Genomic DNA, 17,640 nt, shown 5'->3' on the forward strand with positions numbered 1-17,640 from the left:
TCTACTCTATCTTTGACATCATTCAATTATATTATCCAGAAATCTAGGAAAAAATTCCTAAGTTCATATTGAGGGGTTATCTATGAATAATGATTTTTTTTTACACACACACGGGGGGGGGGATCTGACAATTTACACTGCCATCATCATAAAAACAACCACGGAGACCAGAAAAAATGCAAAACCAAAAAGTGGGAAAGGGAATTTTAAACAACCAGTTATTGTTTAAAGACCTTATCAAACTATTTATTTATTCAATTACAGTAACAATAGTAGGCACGGAGGCATAATTACCACGTCTACATTGTGTAAAAAAAACCTACTTTTTTCACTTAATATTTTTCTTGGAATTGCAAATTATTAATTAAACTGAGTCTGCATATAGTATTATTATTTATTTTTTGTAATATACAGAAATAGTCTTGAAAAAAAAGGTGAAAATTTATTTTTAAGAGTTACTTTTTAAAAGCAAGAGTGGGACATCTATATTTCCCCACCCCAGGGGTCGGCAACCTGCGGCTCTCGAGCCGCATGCGGCTCTTTTGATATCAAGATGCGGCTCTCCAGCTCCTTGAACAAATAGTAATAATCTTAATAAAAAAAATAAAATATTTGAAATAAAAAAATGTTAGGGGCTCTTTAAAACCAGGTAAATTTTGAAAATTGTAACTTTTGGCTCTTCCGCTTCAAAAGGTTGCCGACCCCTGCCCCACCCCCATCGGGACGCTTGATTCATTTAGGTAATTTTTAAAATGAAACAATTGTGAAAACTAAACATTTAATTTTCGCCAAATGTAAAGTTAAATGTATTATTAATATTATTGAGTGACTTTGGTGACATTTTTTTTGAGGGGGAGGGAAAATGAGGCATGGAAATTTAATACCTTACTTAATACTTATAGACCCAACTGCGTCTCGACACCTAAAGCCAAAAACAGCAAAGTTTGTGTGATAAAATGTGATGTCGATCTTCTTACAGCCCCACTTTAACAATGATCAGTCAACAATAGGATCGCAATATCTTCGATTAACAACCCATTGACTGTTTGCTAACCATTGACTTTGAGAATAGCCTATTGACAAGATTTTGTCGCACCACAACGAACGTGATTAAGAATATTTGACCAAGGCTTGGAAGTATATGCCCTAAGGATTAAAAAAAAGAAAAACGGCACGAAACGGTGTTTTAGTAGGGAGATTTCGTGAAGCTAGTTTTTTTTTTTTTTTAAAGTTGCAGCACACTTGACCTAAATAGATTAAACTATTTATATAGTTAGGCTAGATATTTTACAAGTACTTTGTACTAGAGCTAGGTTTAGCTTAATCCGATTCCGGTAATATTTTAGTTATCTTTAACAGTACGGTAATTACATAAGCCGAAATTCCGAGAAAATTGAAAGGAAAACGAGAATAAAGGGTAGGGCAAGGGCTATAACTGTTGAGTACTAAACTAAACCAGTGTGTGTATTATTTACATTGCCAACCCGACAAGAACATGGATGTCCTGAAAACTGCTGCTGAAGTTGGGGTTGAAAAACACCCACGGTCTCTCAAACAAGAAGTTACCTATGGAACCGCTGGATTTAGAATGAGGTAATTTTGAAAAAAATCTATTTAAATAACTGTTTGAATGTCCACTATCCGATGACTATCCACTATCTACTGTTGTAGTAAATGACACGTCACCAACACTCCACTGTCCTGCATGATCAGATCATCTCAATCTCATCAATGATCAGCAGATTTAAGTGTCAGGCTCGGTAGTGAGTCGGTACACGGTAGTAATTTAGAGAATAGAGAGGGTTAGGCTTGATGGCTTGATTAAAAGAGAATAGAGATTAGAGAGGGTCAGTGTTTCTTCCAGACTTTTTTCTCGGGGGGGGGGGGGGGGGGAGGGGGACGACACACGACTGTTAAAAGTATATTATAGTATATAGTATAGTTAAGTATAGGCCTATATATTATTATATATTAATATTTTCTACATAAATTCCATTTCATTCTGTAGAGATGCCTGAAAGAAGCACCGAAGAGGGTTACTTCTGTAATATTAGTCTAGCCATCACACTCATTTTTTTGCTAGTCCACAAAAAGTTAAAAAATAAAAAAAACAGCTTAATAGTTAAATTGTTAGTTAAGAATCAAAGTATAAGTAGGCCTACATATTATGCAGAATGGTTGTATGCCATATTATTTATTATTAAGCTTTTTTTTTCTAATGAATAGTTGTAGTTACCATAGGTATCTCCCTGATCCTCCAAGCAGTACCAGTAGGCCTTGATTAAGACTCAAAAGTTTATTTCTTATATTACATAGAAATTATCATTGAAAACCTGATCAAAACTTTGTAGCTTACTTGGACTTGACTGACTTGACTGACGACTGAATCCTATGTGGCCCCTGAGGAGCAAAGGGCTACAGCCACACCTCTCCATCGGAGTTGGTTTTGTGCAGCTCTCTTTATTTGCACCCACAAAAGCCCAGCAGCCCTTGTCACATCTTCTAATGTCCTCCACCAGGATTTACTTAGACTTGTAGGAGATTGTATAAAAGTATTGAAAGTTATATTAACTATGTAATTATTTAGAAAGATATTAGCTACAGGATAAAGGCCATCAGTTGATGCAGGTATGCTGCAAGGTCTATACAAACAAAATTTCAAGAATTTTGTAATTAAACATAACATTTATATGCAGGCCTTTATCTGAATATAATGTACTCACTGTAGTTACTGTCATAGCAATGTCTATCAAAAGAATGTGAATTTTAATTTAGAAGATTATTTTACACTGTTATAATTAAAGTTACATTTTTATTGCTTTGAATACAGATGTATGCAATTGTAGTACAAGTAAAAGTTTTTAAACTTCTATTTCAGGGCAGAAAACCTAGATCACATTGTCTATCGCATGGGTTTACTGTCTGTACTGTTTTCAAAACATCGCTCTGGTAAGTGTTTCTTTCAAATAATAGCGAAAAAATGTCTTGACTAATTCTGGTAGTGATATATTGTATCCGTGTTGCAGTCGAAACTGAAGCAAGGATTAAAGTTAGTGTAGCAATAGTAGCATGAATAATTTTGATGCAGCATTTTAATAAATATTGAGGTCTTCAAGTATTGTTAAATAGCCTTGTATGTAATCCTCCATTACATTGGTACTCAAGATATTTTCCTTGGCAATTTGAATCATACATTCATAAATGTTAAGAAAGTATATTATAACTGTACTCACCAAACACCGATCTTGCATTGATTTTAAAAAAAAAGAGATAAACAATAATTTTTTAAGAATATAAAGGTTACTTTTAATTATTATTTTTGTTTAACATTTCTACATGCATTGTACCATTTCTTTAGTGCTTTTCACAAACACACTATTAAATTATTTTCTTTTACTAGGAATGACTGGTTTAATGGTCACTGCATCTCACAATCCTGAGGAAGATAATGGTGTCAAGTTGATCGACACAATGGGCGAAATGATGCCCATTTCTTGGGAGTCCCATGCAACACAGCTAGCCAATGTGAGGTAGTGTAAATCATTTTTAAACTGCTGGAATCTTTTATTTGAAGGTGGCACATCAATATACTTTATTTTAAAATATAAGTTCTATAAATGTAAATTTAAAATTGCAAATTAAAACATTTAAACTGTAAGTAGTTAGAATATAAAACCTGACAACAAACCTATATGGTCACAGTTTAGTGTTTTATGAACATAGTCTACATTTCGACAACATTTTTAAAAAATCACAAAACTAACAATATGCTTGAGTACATAAAAAAACAAAATGATTGAAAAACAACTTTTATTGAAACATTAATGAAAGTGAAAGTTATGGACAGTGCAAAATATATATAGTTATATAGCCTTCATTCCCTCAAACTCATGTGATGTGCGATCTACAAGGCAGAATACTTAATTAGTAAGTGGCCACTCATTGTCTGTAATAACTGCAGCCATTAAACATCAAAGTTTATTCCAAATAAAAAAGTTGAGTGTGACACAAATTCAGTTCTCCTCTTTGTCACTATCCTAGTTCTTGACTGACTATTTTACCAGAGAGTCATAAAAAGAAGTTACATTAACATTCACCCCTCTGTAAATCATGGCACAATTACAAAGCTTTATTCAATTTTGTTTTGTTTAAACTTTAACAGTGATGAAAAATTAGTAGATGTTCTGAAAGAGATCATTAAAGCAGAGAGTATTGATATGTCAAGGCCAGCTTCTGTATCAGTTGCCATGGATACAAGGTAAAAATAAAGTTCTTTATTGGGCCTCTCAAAAGTACAAAATTGTATTGTTATTATTGTTACACAAATAAATTTTTCAAAAGTTAGCTGTATGCTTGTCATAGCAAAATTTATTAAATTATTTCTTCGATTATTAAAATTTTTACTTATTCTGCACATACATTTAAAAAAAAAAACATTAATAATGGTTTGCAACATTGAAAAGACAATAACTATACTTCAGGCCCAGTAGTAAATTGTTGACACAAGCAGCAAAAGATGGTATTGAAGCACTTGGTGGCAATTGCTGTGATTTTGGTAAGTATTATCTCTATTATTTTTCTGCTTATTCTTAATGTTGGATTAGTGAAAATATAAATCATTTCTGTATATTTAGCTTTATACAAGCAGCAATTGTTTAAAAAAAAACAACCCACAAGCTTTGGGTTATGTTTGATAGTTTACATTTGCTTCTTACCATGATTGATATATTTAGTAAATGTTTTGTTTTGTACAATTTGGATTTTGTTTAGATTTAAAGTGTTTTGTCCCACCTCCAAAATGACTTTCAAAATAAACAAAGCAAACTTAGCTTAAGCCATTTTTTTAAGGACTATCATGGTAAAGGTAATCGTTGCTTTAGTTTAAGGACAGTCATCTTAAATTTGTGGTTATTTGTTTTGTTTTTAGATTTCCCATAACCTAAGTGTATCATTGATTTTGTTTAAGGACTGTTAACAACACCACAGTTGCATTACATTGTGTGTTGTAAAAACACCAATGGTCAATATGGAGAGCCAACAGAGAAAGGATACTATGAAAAATTGTCCAAGGCTTTTATAAAACTTAACAAAGTATATCAATTTTATAATTATCTATATACTACATCTTAAAATGTGTGTTCAAAAATGTAAATTATTTTTTCTGACTTATTAAACTGCACACATTATTAAATAAATCAGTACAATTTTTATTTCATTTTTATTTTTAGGATATAAAAAGTAAAAAATATGTTCCTCAACTCTACCTTGATTTAGCCAACGGAGTTGGAGCTCTAAAAATACAAGAATTAAATAACTATATTAATGATGTCTTAAAAATAACTTCTTGTAATGATGGAACCTCTGGGAAACTAAATTATCAAGTAAGCTCTGAATTATTATTTTTCTGGAAATAGTTAAGAAATCTTAAGAAAGTTAAGAAAGCTTTTTTTTTCAGCCTGACTGTTAATTTTATATTTCATTATTTAGGATTTATTTGATTTTTTAATTTCCTATTCCAGTGTGGTGCAGACTTTGTGAAAGTTAATCAAAGAGCCCCAGTAGGTATGACAGTTGACCACTAAAAGTTTTTTAATCTTTTTCAACTATTAATTTTATATTTTGAACCTTTTTAACTGTAAAAAAATTGTTATTTTCTTACTTATATTGACACATTTTTTTCTTTTTAATACTGTTAACACTGGTAATTTTAACTTCACCATAACAATAGAACTTTAACACAAAATTATCTGCTATCTTTCTGCCCCTAGAAAACAACTAGAACCTTCGCCTTCTAACATGAACATTTGTGATGTTTTATTTGGATAAAAATTCTGTTGTAGTATTAAAGCTAGATTACTAGTAATTGGTGTGCTTGAACAATCTGACTCTTTAAAGGAATATGTTAATAAAAGCATGTGGCTGTGGTGTTTTAAAAACATAAATCTGGTTTTAAATAGGTATGACATTGGAGCCTGGGATGCGTTGTGCTTCTTTTGATGGAGATGGTGATAGAATAGTTTACTACTACAAAACAAATGATGGAAAATTTGCTTTACTGGATGGTGATAAAATTGCCACATTGGTAAGTGCTTGTTTATCTATAAATTTCACTATAGTTAATTAATCATGTGAAGTGGTATAAACAGTATTGAGTATGTGGAATGTCCCAGTGTTCACCCAGCTCTGATAGGTACCTATCTGAAGTCAAGGAAAATAAATATGACTAGACAAAATACTGACCTTGTAGTGAAAGAAATGAACGCTACGGAACCATCATCTGAAAGGGAACAATACTCTAACTTTGATTAAGAACAGTCTACTATAAGTCATCTACTGGTTTTTTTTTAAATTAATACAAATGATAAGAATATTAATAATAGTACAGAAAAGAGTAAATATTTTATAATTAATATATGTTATGTGATTCAGTTTGCAGGATTTCTTAATGAACTCGTTAAATCAAGCCAATTAAATTTGAATATAGGCTTGGTACAGACAGCATATGCAAATGGAAGTTCTACAAATTACATAACAGACATTATGGTAATTTTCACCTCAAACTTTTTTAATTCTAAATTTTGCACCTTAATATTAGCTATTGCCTGAATAAAAGCTTACACAGTCAACTTACATTAAATGTTATTTTATAATTTTTTTAGGTTTATCCTGCTTAGGTATTAAACACACTTAAGTATAATATATCATGATGTAAAAAGCTTGCATAATATTAATAATTTTAAAACAACATGTTAATGTCAGGGTGAACCTTATCAGTTGCTTACTAGTCATTCCTTTTTGCTTCACCAGAAAGTACCAGTTGCTTGTGTTCCAACAGGGGTGAAATACCTTCATCATAAGGCTCAAGATTTTGACATCGGAGTTTACTTTGAAGCTAATGGCCATGGGACGGTAATAGCCAAACTTTTATGTACTGTTTATTTAAGTGTTTGTGCTGTGATGAGCTTTTTTAATTTACTAGCCAAAGATTCATTTTCCAGGGCAGCTACTACTAGTAATAGATTAATTTGTTAGAATTAAATAATCTTATAGTTTCCTGATTAAGTAATGCGACATTGTGGATTGTCTTTCTTGACTTCAGTAAAATATCTTGTATTTTACACTGACTAGAGGTTTTATTTCACTTTAGGTTTTGTTTAGTGATGCAGCTCAAAATGCTATTAGAAAACAAGCTTCTGACACCAGGTGTGATTTTAAATAATTTTTTTTCTAACACAAATGGTTACTTTATCTTTGAAGCTATTTGTAATGCCTTCTAAGCTTAAAAGTGAACTATTTTTACTCATTGCAGTGCTGTTTATTGTAAGGTTATCATATTAAATTTTATATTGTATGTACAAAACCTAATGATACATATACCAAAATGAGATATTTTTATTTTAGTCTTGATGAAGCAACCCAAGATGCTGCTTGCAGACTTTCCACAGTAATGGATCTGATAAATCAGGTATTCACAATTTTTTAAAGAATAAATTAAATAAAAAAATATATGGTTTTAAAGGTGTCATTTGTACTATATATTCATTTTTTTACTCAGCATTTATATAAATAAATAAATATATATATATGTATGTTTGTATATATAGTTGTCATTTAACATTTGATAACATTTCTCAGACTGTTGGAGACGCCATATCAGATCTACTGGTTGTAGAGACTGTACTGGCCTCCAAAGACTGGACCTGTCATGACTGGGATCTGGCCTACACTGACTTGCCATCTAGACAAATTAAAATTCAGGTACGTTGGGTTAGGAAATATCGGGGTGAAAAATCTGCCTTTTTACTTTACATTTTTGATAGCTTGCCTTGTATGCTTAAAATATTTTTAAAAGTACAATTGTATACAGATTAATAAATCTAATTAAAAGTGATAAGTTTTTACACCACTGTAGAATAACTAGGTTAATGGCTTTAAAATATTACTTTTTCCATTTCTCAATTTATAAGTATGACTACTCTTGAAGGTTGAAGATCGGTTGTTAGTTGAAACAACAAATGCAGAGAGGAGAACTACAAAACCAGAAGGCCTTCAAGAAGAAATAGATAAAGCTGTTGCTGGCTACAAACATGGCCGTGCCTTTGCTAGGTAAATTTTATTATTTATTTCACTTTTTGTCATTTTATAATGAATTATTGTTTAATTAGTAGCAGTGACTCTTTTGGATAATTATTTGTTAATTTATTTTGTAAATTTTAAATATGTTTTAGTTAAAAACTTTTTAAACACGTTTTGCTATTCAACTTAGAGTTACCTTGAATGTTTCATTTAATTTAAGATAAAATATTTTTCTATGACTTTTAAATTAAAACCATCATTAATACAGGCCATCTGGAACAGAGGATGTGGTCAGAGTTTATGCCGAAGCCAACACACAGGTAATTGCATTCAGTATAAGGTGTATATCAACTCTTACTTAAGGTCTAGATAATTTCTAGCAGTCAGTGAGTAAATGAACACTCAGTTTTTTTTATAAAAACTTCACTAAATATCCAATATGTTTGGCGTCACTCTTTTGCATTTAAATAAGTAATGTAAGAAACTGAATTTCAGCAGTTTTTTTTGCATTTCAGAAAAAAGTTTCTGTCTATTGTAATAGAAATGTATTAATATACTCAATGTTAACCAAGCTCAGTCAATATTTTAAAAGGGAATTGATGTTTGAAAAAAATCTGCAATTTTGAGGTGGGGTTCTGGCTTTTTGTGAAGGGGAGGTAAAACCAATTTTAAAAAGCTTGACATCATTTAAGGATGACCCCTAATACAATGTTGTGTCATTTATTATACTTTTCAATGCTCAGTTAAATGTACTAGCTTTTTTTTCTCAAATCCCTAGGCTGATGCAGATCAACTAGCTTATGAAGTTGGCATGCTGGTCTATAACATGGCCAGAGGAAAGGGTGAAAAACCATCACCTCCTGCTTGATACCTCACACACATGGTTGGAAAAATACACCATTGTATAGAACAAATGCCTCTTTTTAATTATTTTTTTAAAAGATGTTGATAATTAAGTTTTGTTATACATGTAGGGAATTTTTTTCACAGAATTTTCTGTTAATACTTATAACAATGTTATACTTGTATCAGATTTTGTATTTAATCTGAATAAAGCCAGTTGCTAATTCACTTATTTAAGCAAACTAGAGATATTTAGAGCTTTATGTATTGCTGATTAATATTATTTCATTTTGTCTAATGTCTTTAAATAATTGAACAATTGAAAAGCAATGTTGTAGCCTACTATGTAGGGTTATGAAATTTGTATTAGCTTACTTATTGTTTTACAATTCCAAAATAAGAAAACGTGATAACATTTAATATTTTAATCATTTATACATAAAAAGATGCATTTATATAATTTAATTATGACAAGTACATGCTGTGGGAAATAAATAATAAATTATTTTTCTAATAAAATTGCTTCCTTGTCTATTTAACTAGAATGTCATAAAAAATATATACATAGGAATGTTAAAGGCTTGGGTGTAACTTTATTGTTAAATGAAACTTTATACAGTTGAGATTTCTAACTAAATCCTAATGAAAGAAGATGATCACAAAAATAAGTTTTTGAAATAGCTAAATAAGAATACTTATTAATACTGTCAGTATTTAAGTAAGTATTCATCCTTATGTTATTACAAAAAATGTGTTAATATACAAAAACATTGGTAACTACAACTGACATAAAATGTATTTAATTTTTGGCATGCAGACTACTAACAGATATAAAGCTGGATGTATTTCTAAAAGTGACTGCTAAGGCAGGCAGGAAATCATAAAGTATTTAACAGTTTAATGATCGACATAAATTAAACACTAGTAGGACGAAATGACTTGTTATATTTGAGTCTAACTTAATAGTAAAATATTGATGAGAAATAATCAATAATTAAAACAGAGTTTCAAGTGGTTAAAAAAGTAAAGTACCTGATAATCAATACAGCAGATACTGAGTTAGTGTGTTTCTGCTACCTTTTCAAACAATATGGTCCATGTGAAGTTAAAAAACAGTTAAACTGTTTTAGAGACCTTGGCATATATACTGATAGTGGGTTCAGCAATTTGCCCAGCCACCTTTACTTTTATATCAAAATTTGTTGTACTCAGGGACATCCATTGAACCTGAGCCCGGGACCCAAATTTGATACTTTCATGTAAGCAGCTCCACTATTTGACAACGCTGTACCTTCTCTACATAAGTATATGAAGGGATAATGTGGTCAATTCCACACCACGTTTCGCTTTAGAGCTGGGTGTAGTCAGGGACATCCTACTTGCTTGAACTCAATACTTTAGTTAAGCAATAGTGCATTGGACCATGCAACCACAGTAACTTTTATCAAATACTATTTATAAGTGATATTTTCACTCAAACCTATCTTTTTTTTTTTTACATTTTAATTATCAAAAAACAAAGCATGATTTATTAAATTGTGATATTTACACTCAGATGATAAGTAAAGTTACTGTAACAATGTAAATAAACAGTTTTAATCTCTGACCTGTCAGAGTCAACATTATGTTTTATGTCCTGATAAACAGGTGTACAGTGTACATAACAAGGTTATATCACTAAACCTAGAATATAAACAACTTTTTTTAACATTCAGCACAATCTTCAAAAACAATCTAGCAAGCAAAAGTTGTAAATACATACATGACCAGAAAATGAAATTAATGAAACAGTTTGCTATATAATAGGTTCACATTTTTTAAATCTTCAAGAGTCATCTTGATAAATAGTAATATTTTTCTAGCTACCATTTCTTTTCTCTTGAAATTATTGCACTTTTGACTGCCAGCAGACAATAAAGTAAGAAAAGTATCTTATTGATATATAAATATTATTTTTATAGTCAATTAGTAATAAGGCACCCAATTACTTTTATCTTCTGGCTTTAATTGCCCAGTGACAAGTAATACCACATCAATGATCCACCATATGCCTAGGCCGCCAAGGGTGAGAAGCTTACCAACAGCAGTTCCTAGTAAATGAATAAAAAAATGTATTCAATGCAGACATGAATAAAAGTGGAAAAAAAAATGAAATAGTGTAAGGTTAGTTAGGTTTAACGCCAGAATTTACATACACCCACCTGTGTGCCCAAGACAGAATCTGTCCATCCCAAGAAAACCAAGTAAAACAGAATATATTAAAGTTGTCACAAAGTAGTGTCCATTGTACCTAGAATTTTTTTTTTTAAAAAAAAAACAACAAAAACGTTACATTGAATTTAAAAATGTATTTGCAGCAAAAAAAATAATAAAATAAAAATACAACATAACTTTACACTCTTAGCTAATAAAATATATTAGATGTTCAAGTTGATAATTACATAATGCAAGGAAATCCATCACGCAGAAATGTTCTGTTTCCATAACATTCAATACCAGGCAAAGCTGTGCACCAAACCTTTGTTTTTTGGACCTCTTCATACTTTTCACCACCCCACTGTATTTTTATGAAACAATATGCTCTAATTATTAAACAAATTGATGTTAAAAAGACTTTACTTCTAACTTGTAATTAATTATATTTAGCATATATTCTGCACATATTTTAGTATGACATACCTTAGTGCATCCATAGCCTTGTTCATTTCTTTTTGTGACATTACCTTTCAGATCTTCAGGCGCACTACAATTTAAAAACTCCAGCGGGCTGGAAAAATATAGCATTTGTATGATTTCAAATATTGCTTTTTAAAATTATAGTTAAAGATAGTTTGCTTGGCACACCAGGCTGTTTAAAAAAAAGTACTATTTTCAGCCTTACAGTTTATGGTACAAGTACAAGGGAGGCAGAGTTTAGCCTGTTTTTTTTATCAAGCTGTGGTATACATAATACAGAGCCCAAAATCCATCTTGATAGTGGTTTTATAAACAATACTTTATCTGTAATTGAGTTTTCTTCATTCTACAGTCTGTCACTAACCAATGCTATTGCATTTTAAAAAATACTACACTGTAGTCATGTAAGAGGTCGTCCATAAATGACGTCACATTCGTAGGGGGGGGGGGGTCCGCAATTTTGTGATGGTGTGTGATGAGGGAGAGGGGGGGAGGGGTTAGATGGTGTGACGTCACTTTTTTTCATTATAAAAAAGCAATATTAGAAAACGAGTTTTAGCCGTTATTGGAATTGATCAAGATACTCTATGTAAGTCTATGTTGACAGAGTTCTGACAAGATTTTGGAAAAATATCGATGCTTTAAGAAATATTCAACAGCAATTTTGAAGGGGGTTGTAGGCTGAGGTTTGATGTCATTTTGGGGGGGGGGGGGGGTCTGGCTTTTTGTGACGGAGGGGAGGGGGGAGGTAAAAATCATTCAAAAAAAGCGTGACGTCATTTATGGATGACCCCTAATGTGAAAAATTGTCAAAACCTTAGGCTTAAATTATTACTATTTTATCAGGGCTGCTCTAGACTAGTTTTTAGGGGTGATTCACTAGACTGGTTGAAGATTCATTAGACTGGCTGACCCTGACTTTGGAATTCTTTGTAAAAATGATTTTGGACTGAGTCAGGGAGTCAATCAATAGAACTGCGCTATCTAGATCTAGATCTTTCTATTTCTATTCTTATTCTTTTACTATACTATTATACTATACTATTAGTATCTTATTCTTACTAGATCTAGATTCTATCTAGATCTATGAGATAGAGATGTCAGGAGATGGGGAAAAGTTATAAAATTGAGAAAGTTGAGAAACTCGGGTGTGGGGAAATTGCGAGACGCGAAAAGCGAAATGGCGAGACGGGAAAATGCGAGAAGGTAATGCGAGACATACCTGCGGAATCAAGGGTAAATAGCGAGACACTTTTTGCGAAAAAAGTTTTTTTCTTTTTTTTCCATCTTTATTTATTTAAATTATTTTTTTGTTTTGTTTTAAAATAAACGAGCATTTAGCCATACCCTTTAACACGAGTGTTGTATGTTGTTATTTTTTTATCTAGATACTAAGAAGATAGATATATCTATATCTAGATCTATCTATTTAAAAATCCTAACATCGTTGCTGTGCTACTGCCATCGCCCGCTCTTGTTAGCGAGAGGAAAATCCCGTCTCAGTCGGCATTAATTTAAAAATCTAGCCCGCTCATGTTTATACAAACGTGAGCTGTGTCATTGTGAATTGGTATAATCTTGTCAGCAGGAGAGATATTTTGCAACATCTATTTATGGATTTTTGTACTTGCAAAAAGTCATTTATGGAAGACCCAAAATAACACCACCACCAAAACCAAAAAATTCAGATAAGTTCAACTTGGTTTTAAAAATATTTGAAGTAGGCCCATAGCTTACGATGTAGCACGAGCAACTGATAATATCGGTGACGTCACTTTATTTTTTCCCCAAACAGTAAGTAAGAGAAAAAAAAACTGGGGGCATTGAGAGTTCATAAAAGCTTAGGAATAAGCAACACATAAGGGAGGGTTAATCTAGTCCTCACCTTCACATAGGGCAGTAATCGCATACTTAATTTGATGTTATTTTTCTGACTTATTTATGGAAATAATAAATTATATATATATATATATATATATATATATATATATATATATATATATATATATATATATATATATATATATATATATATATATATATATATATATATTTACAATTAATTAATAAATAATAATATAACATTTATGGGAAAATTCGGAAAAGTCACAACCGTGATACAAAAGCTTGTGCTTAGATTTATATGGTAAAAAAAAGCTAGGAAAAAATCGTAGGCGGCGGCTATAATACAAAATTTCTATGCAACAATAGAAAATATGTTTGCGGTGGCAGCGGATCCGGGCACGGCGATCTTCAAAGACGGTAAATCAGGCGGCCTCGGCGTTCCACACAAAAGACAGAAGTTGATCTATCGTCGGCGGTATTTCCGTCAGTTTCGAACAAGGTGGTATTCTAAGTCGACACAAAAGATGGGGGGAGTTGACAAATCATCAGTATGTCTAGCGACGGAAAAATCGGAAGTTTTAACAATGTAAACGAAACGTCTTTGAAGTCTGGACCAAATACCACTGAAAATCGGGTGCGGTAAATTTTTCGCAGAAATCTTCGCATTTCAACACCACCCAGCGTAAGTATCGGCTTGTGGTAAAATGCGAGACAAAAAAGTCACGTGACCGACCGTTTTCGCGCCCTTCTCGCATTTTCCCGCCTCGCCATTTCGCTTTTCGCGTCTCGCAATTTCCCCACACCCGAGAAACTCAGGTACTCACAGAAATGAACAATGAATCAGGGCTTTCAGTGGGCCATAATCATGCCCATTAGACTCATTCATTACATAGTCATCAGAATCAGAACTGCTTTCTTTAACTAATAAAAACGCAATCGCTACAAATAAAAATGAATAAATCATTTTATCTTTATCTGAATTATTTTTTTCACACTTCCTTTATTTTTTGTTTACACCATCATCGAAGCCAGTCATAGTTTTTACTTGTATAGAAAAGCTAACAACTACTCAGTTTTCATTTTTTTTTAAATGAAACAGATTTAATTTTTATTGGATATAGATGTTAGTTAAAATGCTTTTCATTTAACTTAATTTATTCAATGAAACATAATTTTAATTTACAGTTGTTTTTTCTTAAACCTTAAACCTTCGAAACTATGCCTAAATTATTTCGGCTTGGCATAGACATCGGGGATTCCCAATTAGGCCTATTCTCACATCGCATATTTCTACTGTCTACCACCGGATTCCATACAGCTTTCGATTTTGCTGACTCAAATTACTACTGAAATTAGGTCTACCTAGTCTAGTAACTTAGTAAGCATAGAGATATAATTGTTTTTCGCTGACCAATACATAATCTAGATCTAATAAATGCTTGTAGCATTTTTAATTTTTAGGGAAACATTTTAATTTATTTAGATTCTCTAGATCTAGTCCTGGCTACTCATACTCTGCTTGGCTTGCGTCTATCGCCGGCTTTTAATGATGCTGGTTGTACTTAAATTACCTAATTAATAATAATAATAATTATACTACTACTTAAGACGAGACTTGTCTGGTAGTGGTCGAGAACTCACTTTCAACAATAGAAACAAAATTAATATGAATTTTTTTTTTTTAATATTATCTAAAAGTTCTAAAACAAGGTTATCATGATAAAATTTGTTGATAATATTTCAGGTCGACCCTTTGTTGTATTGAATTAGGCCTATAGATCTAATTGCTAACAGAAAACTTAAAACTCTGTCATAATAAATTATAGACCTAATGTGTAGTTTTTAATAATAGGCTTTATATTTTATAATATTTATAGTATAGCCTACATTTTAAAATATGCCAACAATATAAAAAATAATGAAAAAGAGGAATTAAGATTTCATAGTACAGTTAATAGTTAATATTATTATACTCAAGGCCTTGGCACTTAAATAAAGTAATATAGCATTCTATATTAACAGCATCATATATTGTGTTATTGTTTGTTATGCTGCTGATTAATTACTTAAAAAACTCAATAACTTTAATAACATCCTTTTACTTTCAGATACCAGTTTCAATGGCAGGAATAACAGTCTCATCAAATCCACTTGTATCAGTGCTAGTAACAAGCACTGCTAATCCCTATGGAGTTGAACGTCGCTTTGAGAGGGGGCTTACAATAGCTGGTCTCAAAACAAAGCTGGAACTTGTCACTGGTGCTTTCTCTCAGACAATGAAATTAACTGCCTTCACTGCGGAGAACAAATTAGTCTGTGCACTTGATAATGATGATGCTTTGCTCGGTTCTTATCCTATTGATGATGGTATGATATTACATGCAGAGGATTCAAATCTCAAACCAGATGAATACTCCGACACATCAAAAGTAGAGAAATTTGAGATATCCGATGAAGAATACAAAAAGCGGCAAGATACTGTTAGAGCTTTTAAAGAAAAAAACAAATTAGGTCGGTTTAATGAAGAAGAGATGAAAAAGAAAGAAGAAGAGCTTAAAATAAAAGAAGCAGCAGAGGAAGAGAAGGCTAAGTCTATTAAAATAGATGATCGTTGTGAAGTTCGGGTGCCAGGTCAGCCAGCAAGACGTGGAGCTGTTAAATATGTCGGAACCACAGATTTTAAGCCTGGTTATTGGGTTGGGGTTCAGTATGATGAGCCTCATGGTAAAAATAATGGAACTGTTGAGGGGAGGAAATATTTTGAATGCCCAGACAAGTATGGAGGCTTTGTCCGCCCGACTCATGTTGAAGTTGGGGATTTTCCTGAAGAAGGACTAAACTTTGATGAAGATGAAATGTGAGAGCAGTCATCAAATCAAATGTGATGAACATTCAATGTGGACTTTTTATATATTTATTAATGACTGTGTTTAATGTATGCTTAAGTGTGATGACGATGGTCACTGAATATGTATGAAAACCTAATTTATTTGTTTATGATAAATATAGTAATTTAAAACTTTACATATAATCACCAGTATAATTAGGAGCTACATAAAGTTTCACATAAGCAGTTTGAGGCTTTTATAAGGAAAAAATCCCATGCTATTTTTGTGTGGCTGATAAAAGAAAGCAGTATGAAAAGTTTTATCCAAATCAAGATGAACTTATTTTTCCTCACAGTTTAATCATATTTCTGCCTCATCGTAAACATTTACTTCAATCTACTTAATTTTTTTTATGTGTATAAGTGCTTAGAATTATATTATTGTTTATAAAAAGTCCATATTAGTATTAAACAATTTTCTATTTGGTTTAAAAAGTAATGATTTTGTTTGAAAAATTGATTCATTTTTGTGGCTGCTAATTGCTGTTTGTTATATGAATATTTATTACTATTAGTTACCTGTTTTGTCAGTGTAAAAAGAAACTACTCTGTTATTTAAAAGCTTTTGCATAACTGTTGATGTTAATTGTAGCTTATAAGTATTTTTTAAACCTAATTGAAGATAATTTGGTTATCACTTGCTACATTTCCACTCAGTCAGCTTCATGAAGTTAAATCACATTAAGATTACACTTCATATGGTTTCAGTTGTTTGTTTATTGTTTGTTTTCTCTTATACTTTCTTTGTTAAATGTTCAATTCGTTGTTATTGTTTTTTTTTTGTAATATTGAAAATAAAATTAAAAGAAAAACACTTTCTTTTAAAATCTCATTATGTTTCAATTTATTGATGTTGAAATTGAATACTTAGTCTTATATTTAAACTGAATATTAATTACAATTGATATTTTTAAATGTACCTGGTATGTTAAATTAAACATTCCAAAAAGTATAAGTTGATTTTTTCCAAAGTATTAATTAGTAAATTTATAAAGTAAAGCACAATTAGAGATCTGTTGAGCATCAAGTTCAAGGGGACTACCTTTTTAAGGCATTGTGCAGCCACCCTGTTAATTAACAATTTTGGATAATCATCCACTCTATGGTCAATCAAGAGCTTTGTTAACTAATTTGCTCTGGCTAGTAATATTTTACCCATAGCTTGACCAACCACCATGATATCTGAACTTTTGCACATGGTATATACAAAGTGATGGTATACTAATAGTAGTGTCAGTCAGTTTCACTATAGTGTCATGATTAGCATTTACAGTGTCAGATTTATTAAGCTGTTCATCTGACTTGGCTTATAG

General features: G+C 31.5%; 3 protein-coding genes across 4 annotated transcripts; 2 read left to right on the plus strand and 1 right to left on the minus strand.

The window, feature by feature from the left end:
• Window positions 1-1,301: 1,301 nt before the first annotated feature.
• Window positions 1,302-9,004, plus strand: LOC131956774 (phosphoacetylglucosamine mutase). The gene is made up of 17 exons (XM_059321345.1): window positions 1,302-1,593; window positions 2,879-2,949; window positions 3,401-3,530; window positions 4,163-4,258; window positions 4,482-4,555; window positions 4,967-5,091; window positions 5,229-5,381; window positions 5,520-5,562; window positions 5,958-6,082; window positions 6,430-6,543; window positions 6,808-6,909; window positions 7,148-7,203; window positions 7,402-7,465; window positions 7,636-7,758; window positions 7,985-8,106; window positions 8,345-8,396; window positions 8,855-9,004. The coding sequence occupies exons 1-17, from the start codon at window positions 1,496-1,498 to the stop codon at window positions 8,942-8,944; spliced, it is 1,638 nt and encodes a 545-aa protein (XP_059177328.1). The 5' UTR covers window positions 1,302-1,495; the 3' UTR covers window positions 8,945-9,004.
• Window positions 9,005-9,403: 399 nt separating this feature from the next.
• On the minus strand, window positions 9,404-14,470 carry LOC131956778 (TM2 domain-containing protein CG11103-like). Its single transcript, XM_059321352.1, has 5 exons — window positions 14,265-14,470; window positions 11,599-11,686; window positions 11,361-11,476; window positions 11,121-11,209; window positions 9,404-11,009 (listed from the first exon to the last, which is right to left on the minus strand). Exons 1-5 carry the CDS (start codon window positions 14,402-14,404, stop codon window positions 10,885-10,887), a joined length of 558 nt encoding a protein of 185 aa, XP_059177335.1. The 5' UTR covers window positions 14,405-14,470; the 3' UTR covers window positions 9,404-10,884.
• A 267-nt stretch (window positions 14,471-14,737) lies between these two features.
• On the plus strand, window positions 14,738-17,154 carry LOC131956779 (tubulin-folding cofactor B). 2 transcript variants are annotated; one of them, XM_059321355.1, is made up of 2 exons: window positions 14,738-14,796; window positions 15,549-17,154. In XM_059321355.1, exon 2 carries the CDS (start codon window positions 15,561-15,563, stop codon window positions 16,299-16,301), a length of 741 nt encoding a protein of 246 aa, XP_059177338.1. In that variant the 5' UTR covers window positions 14,738-14,796; window positions 15,549-15,560; the 3' UTR covers window positions 16,302-17,154. The 2 variants fall into 2 exon arrangements, with proteins under 2 accessions (XP_059177338.1, XP_059177337.1); XM_059321354.1 differs by having other exon boundaries at window positions 14,738-14,818; window positions 15,549-17,153.
• The last annotated feature ends 486 nt before the right edge of the window (window positions 17,155-17,640 follow it).

Source organism: Physella acuta, unplaced genomic scaffold, assembly GCF_028476545.2.
Source record: "Physella acuta isolate Inbredline_101_S28 unplaced genomic scaffold, ASM2847654v3 ptg001175l, whole genome shotgun sequence".
In the NCBI taxonomy this organism is placed as follows: domain Eukaryota; kingdom Metazoa; phylum Mollusca; class Gastropoda; family Physidae; genus Physella; species Physella acuta.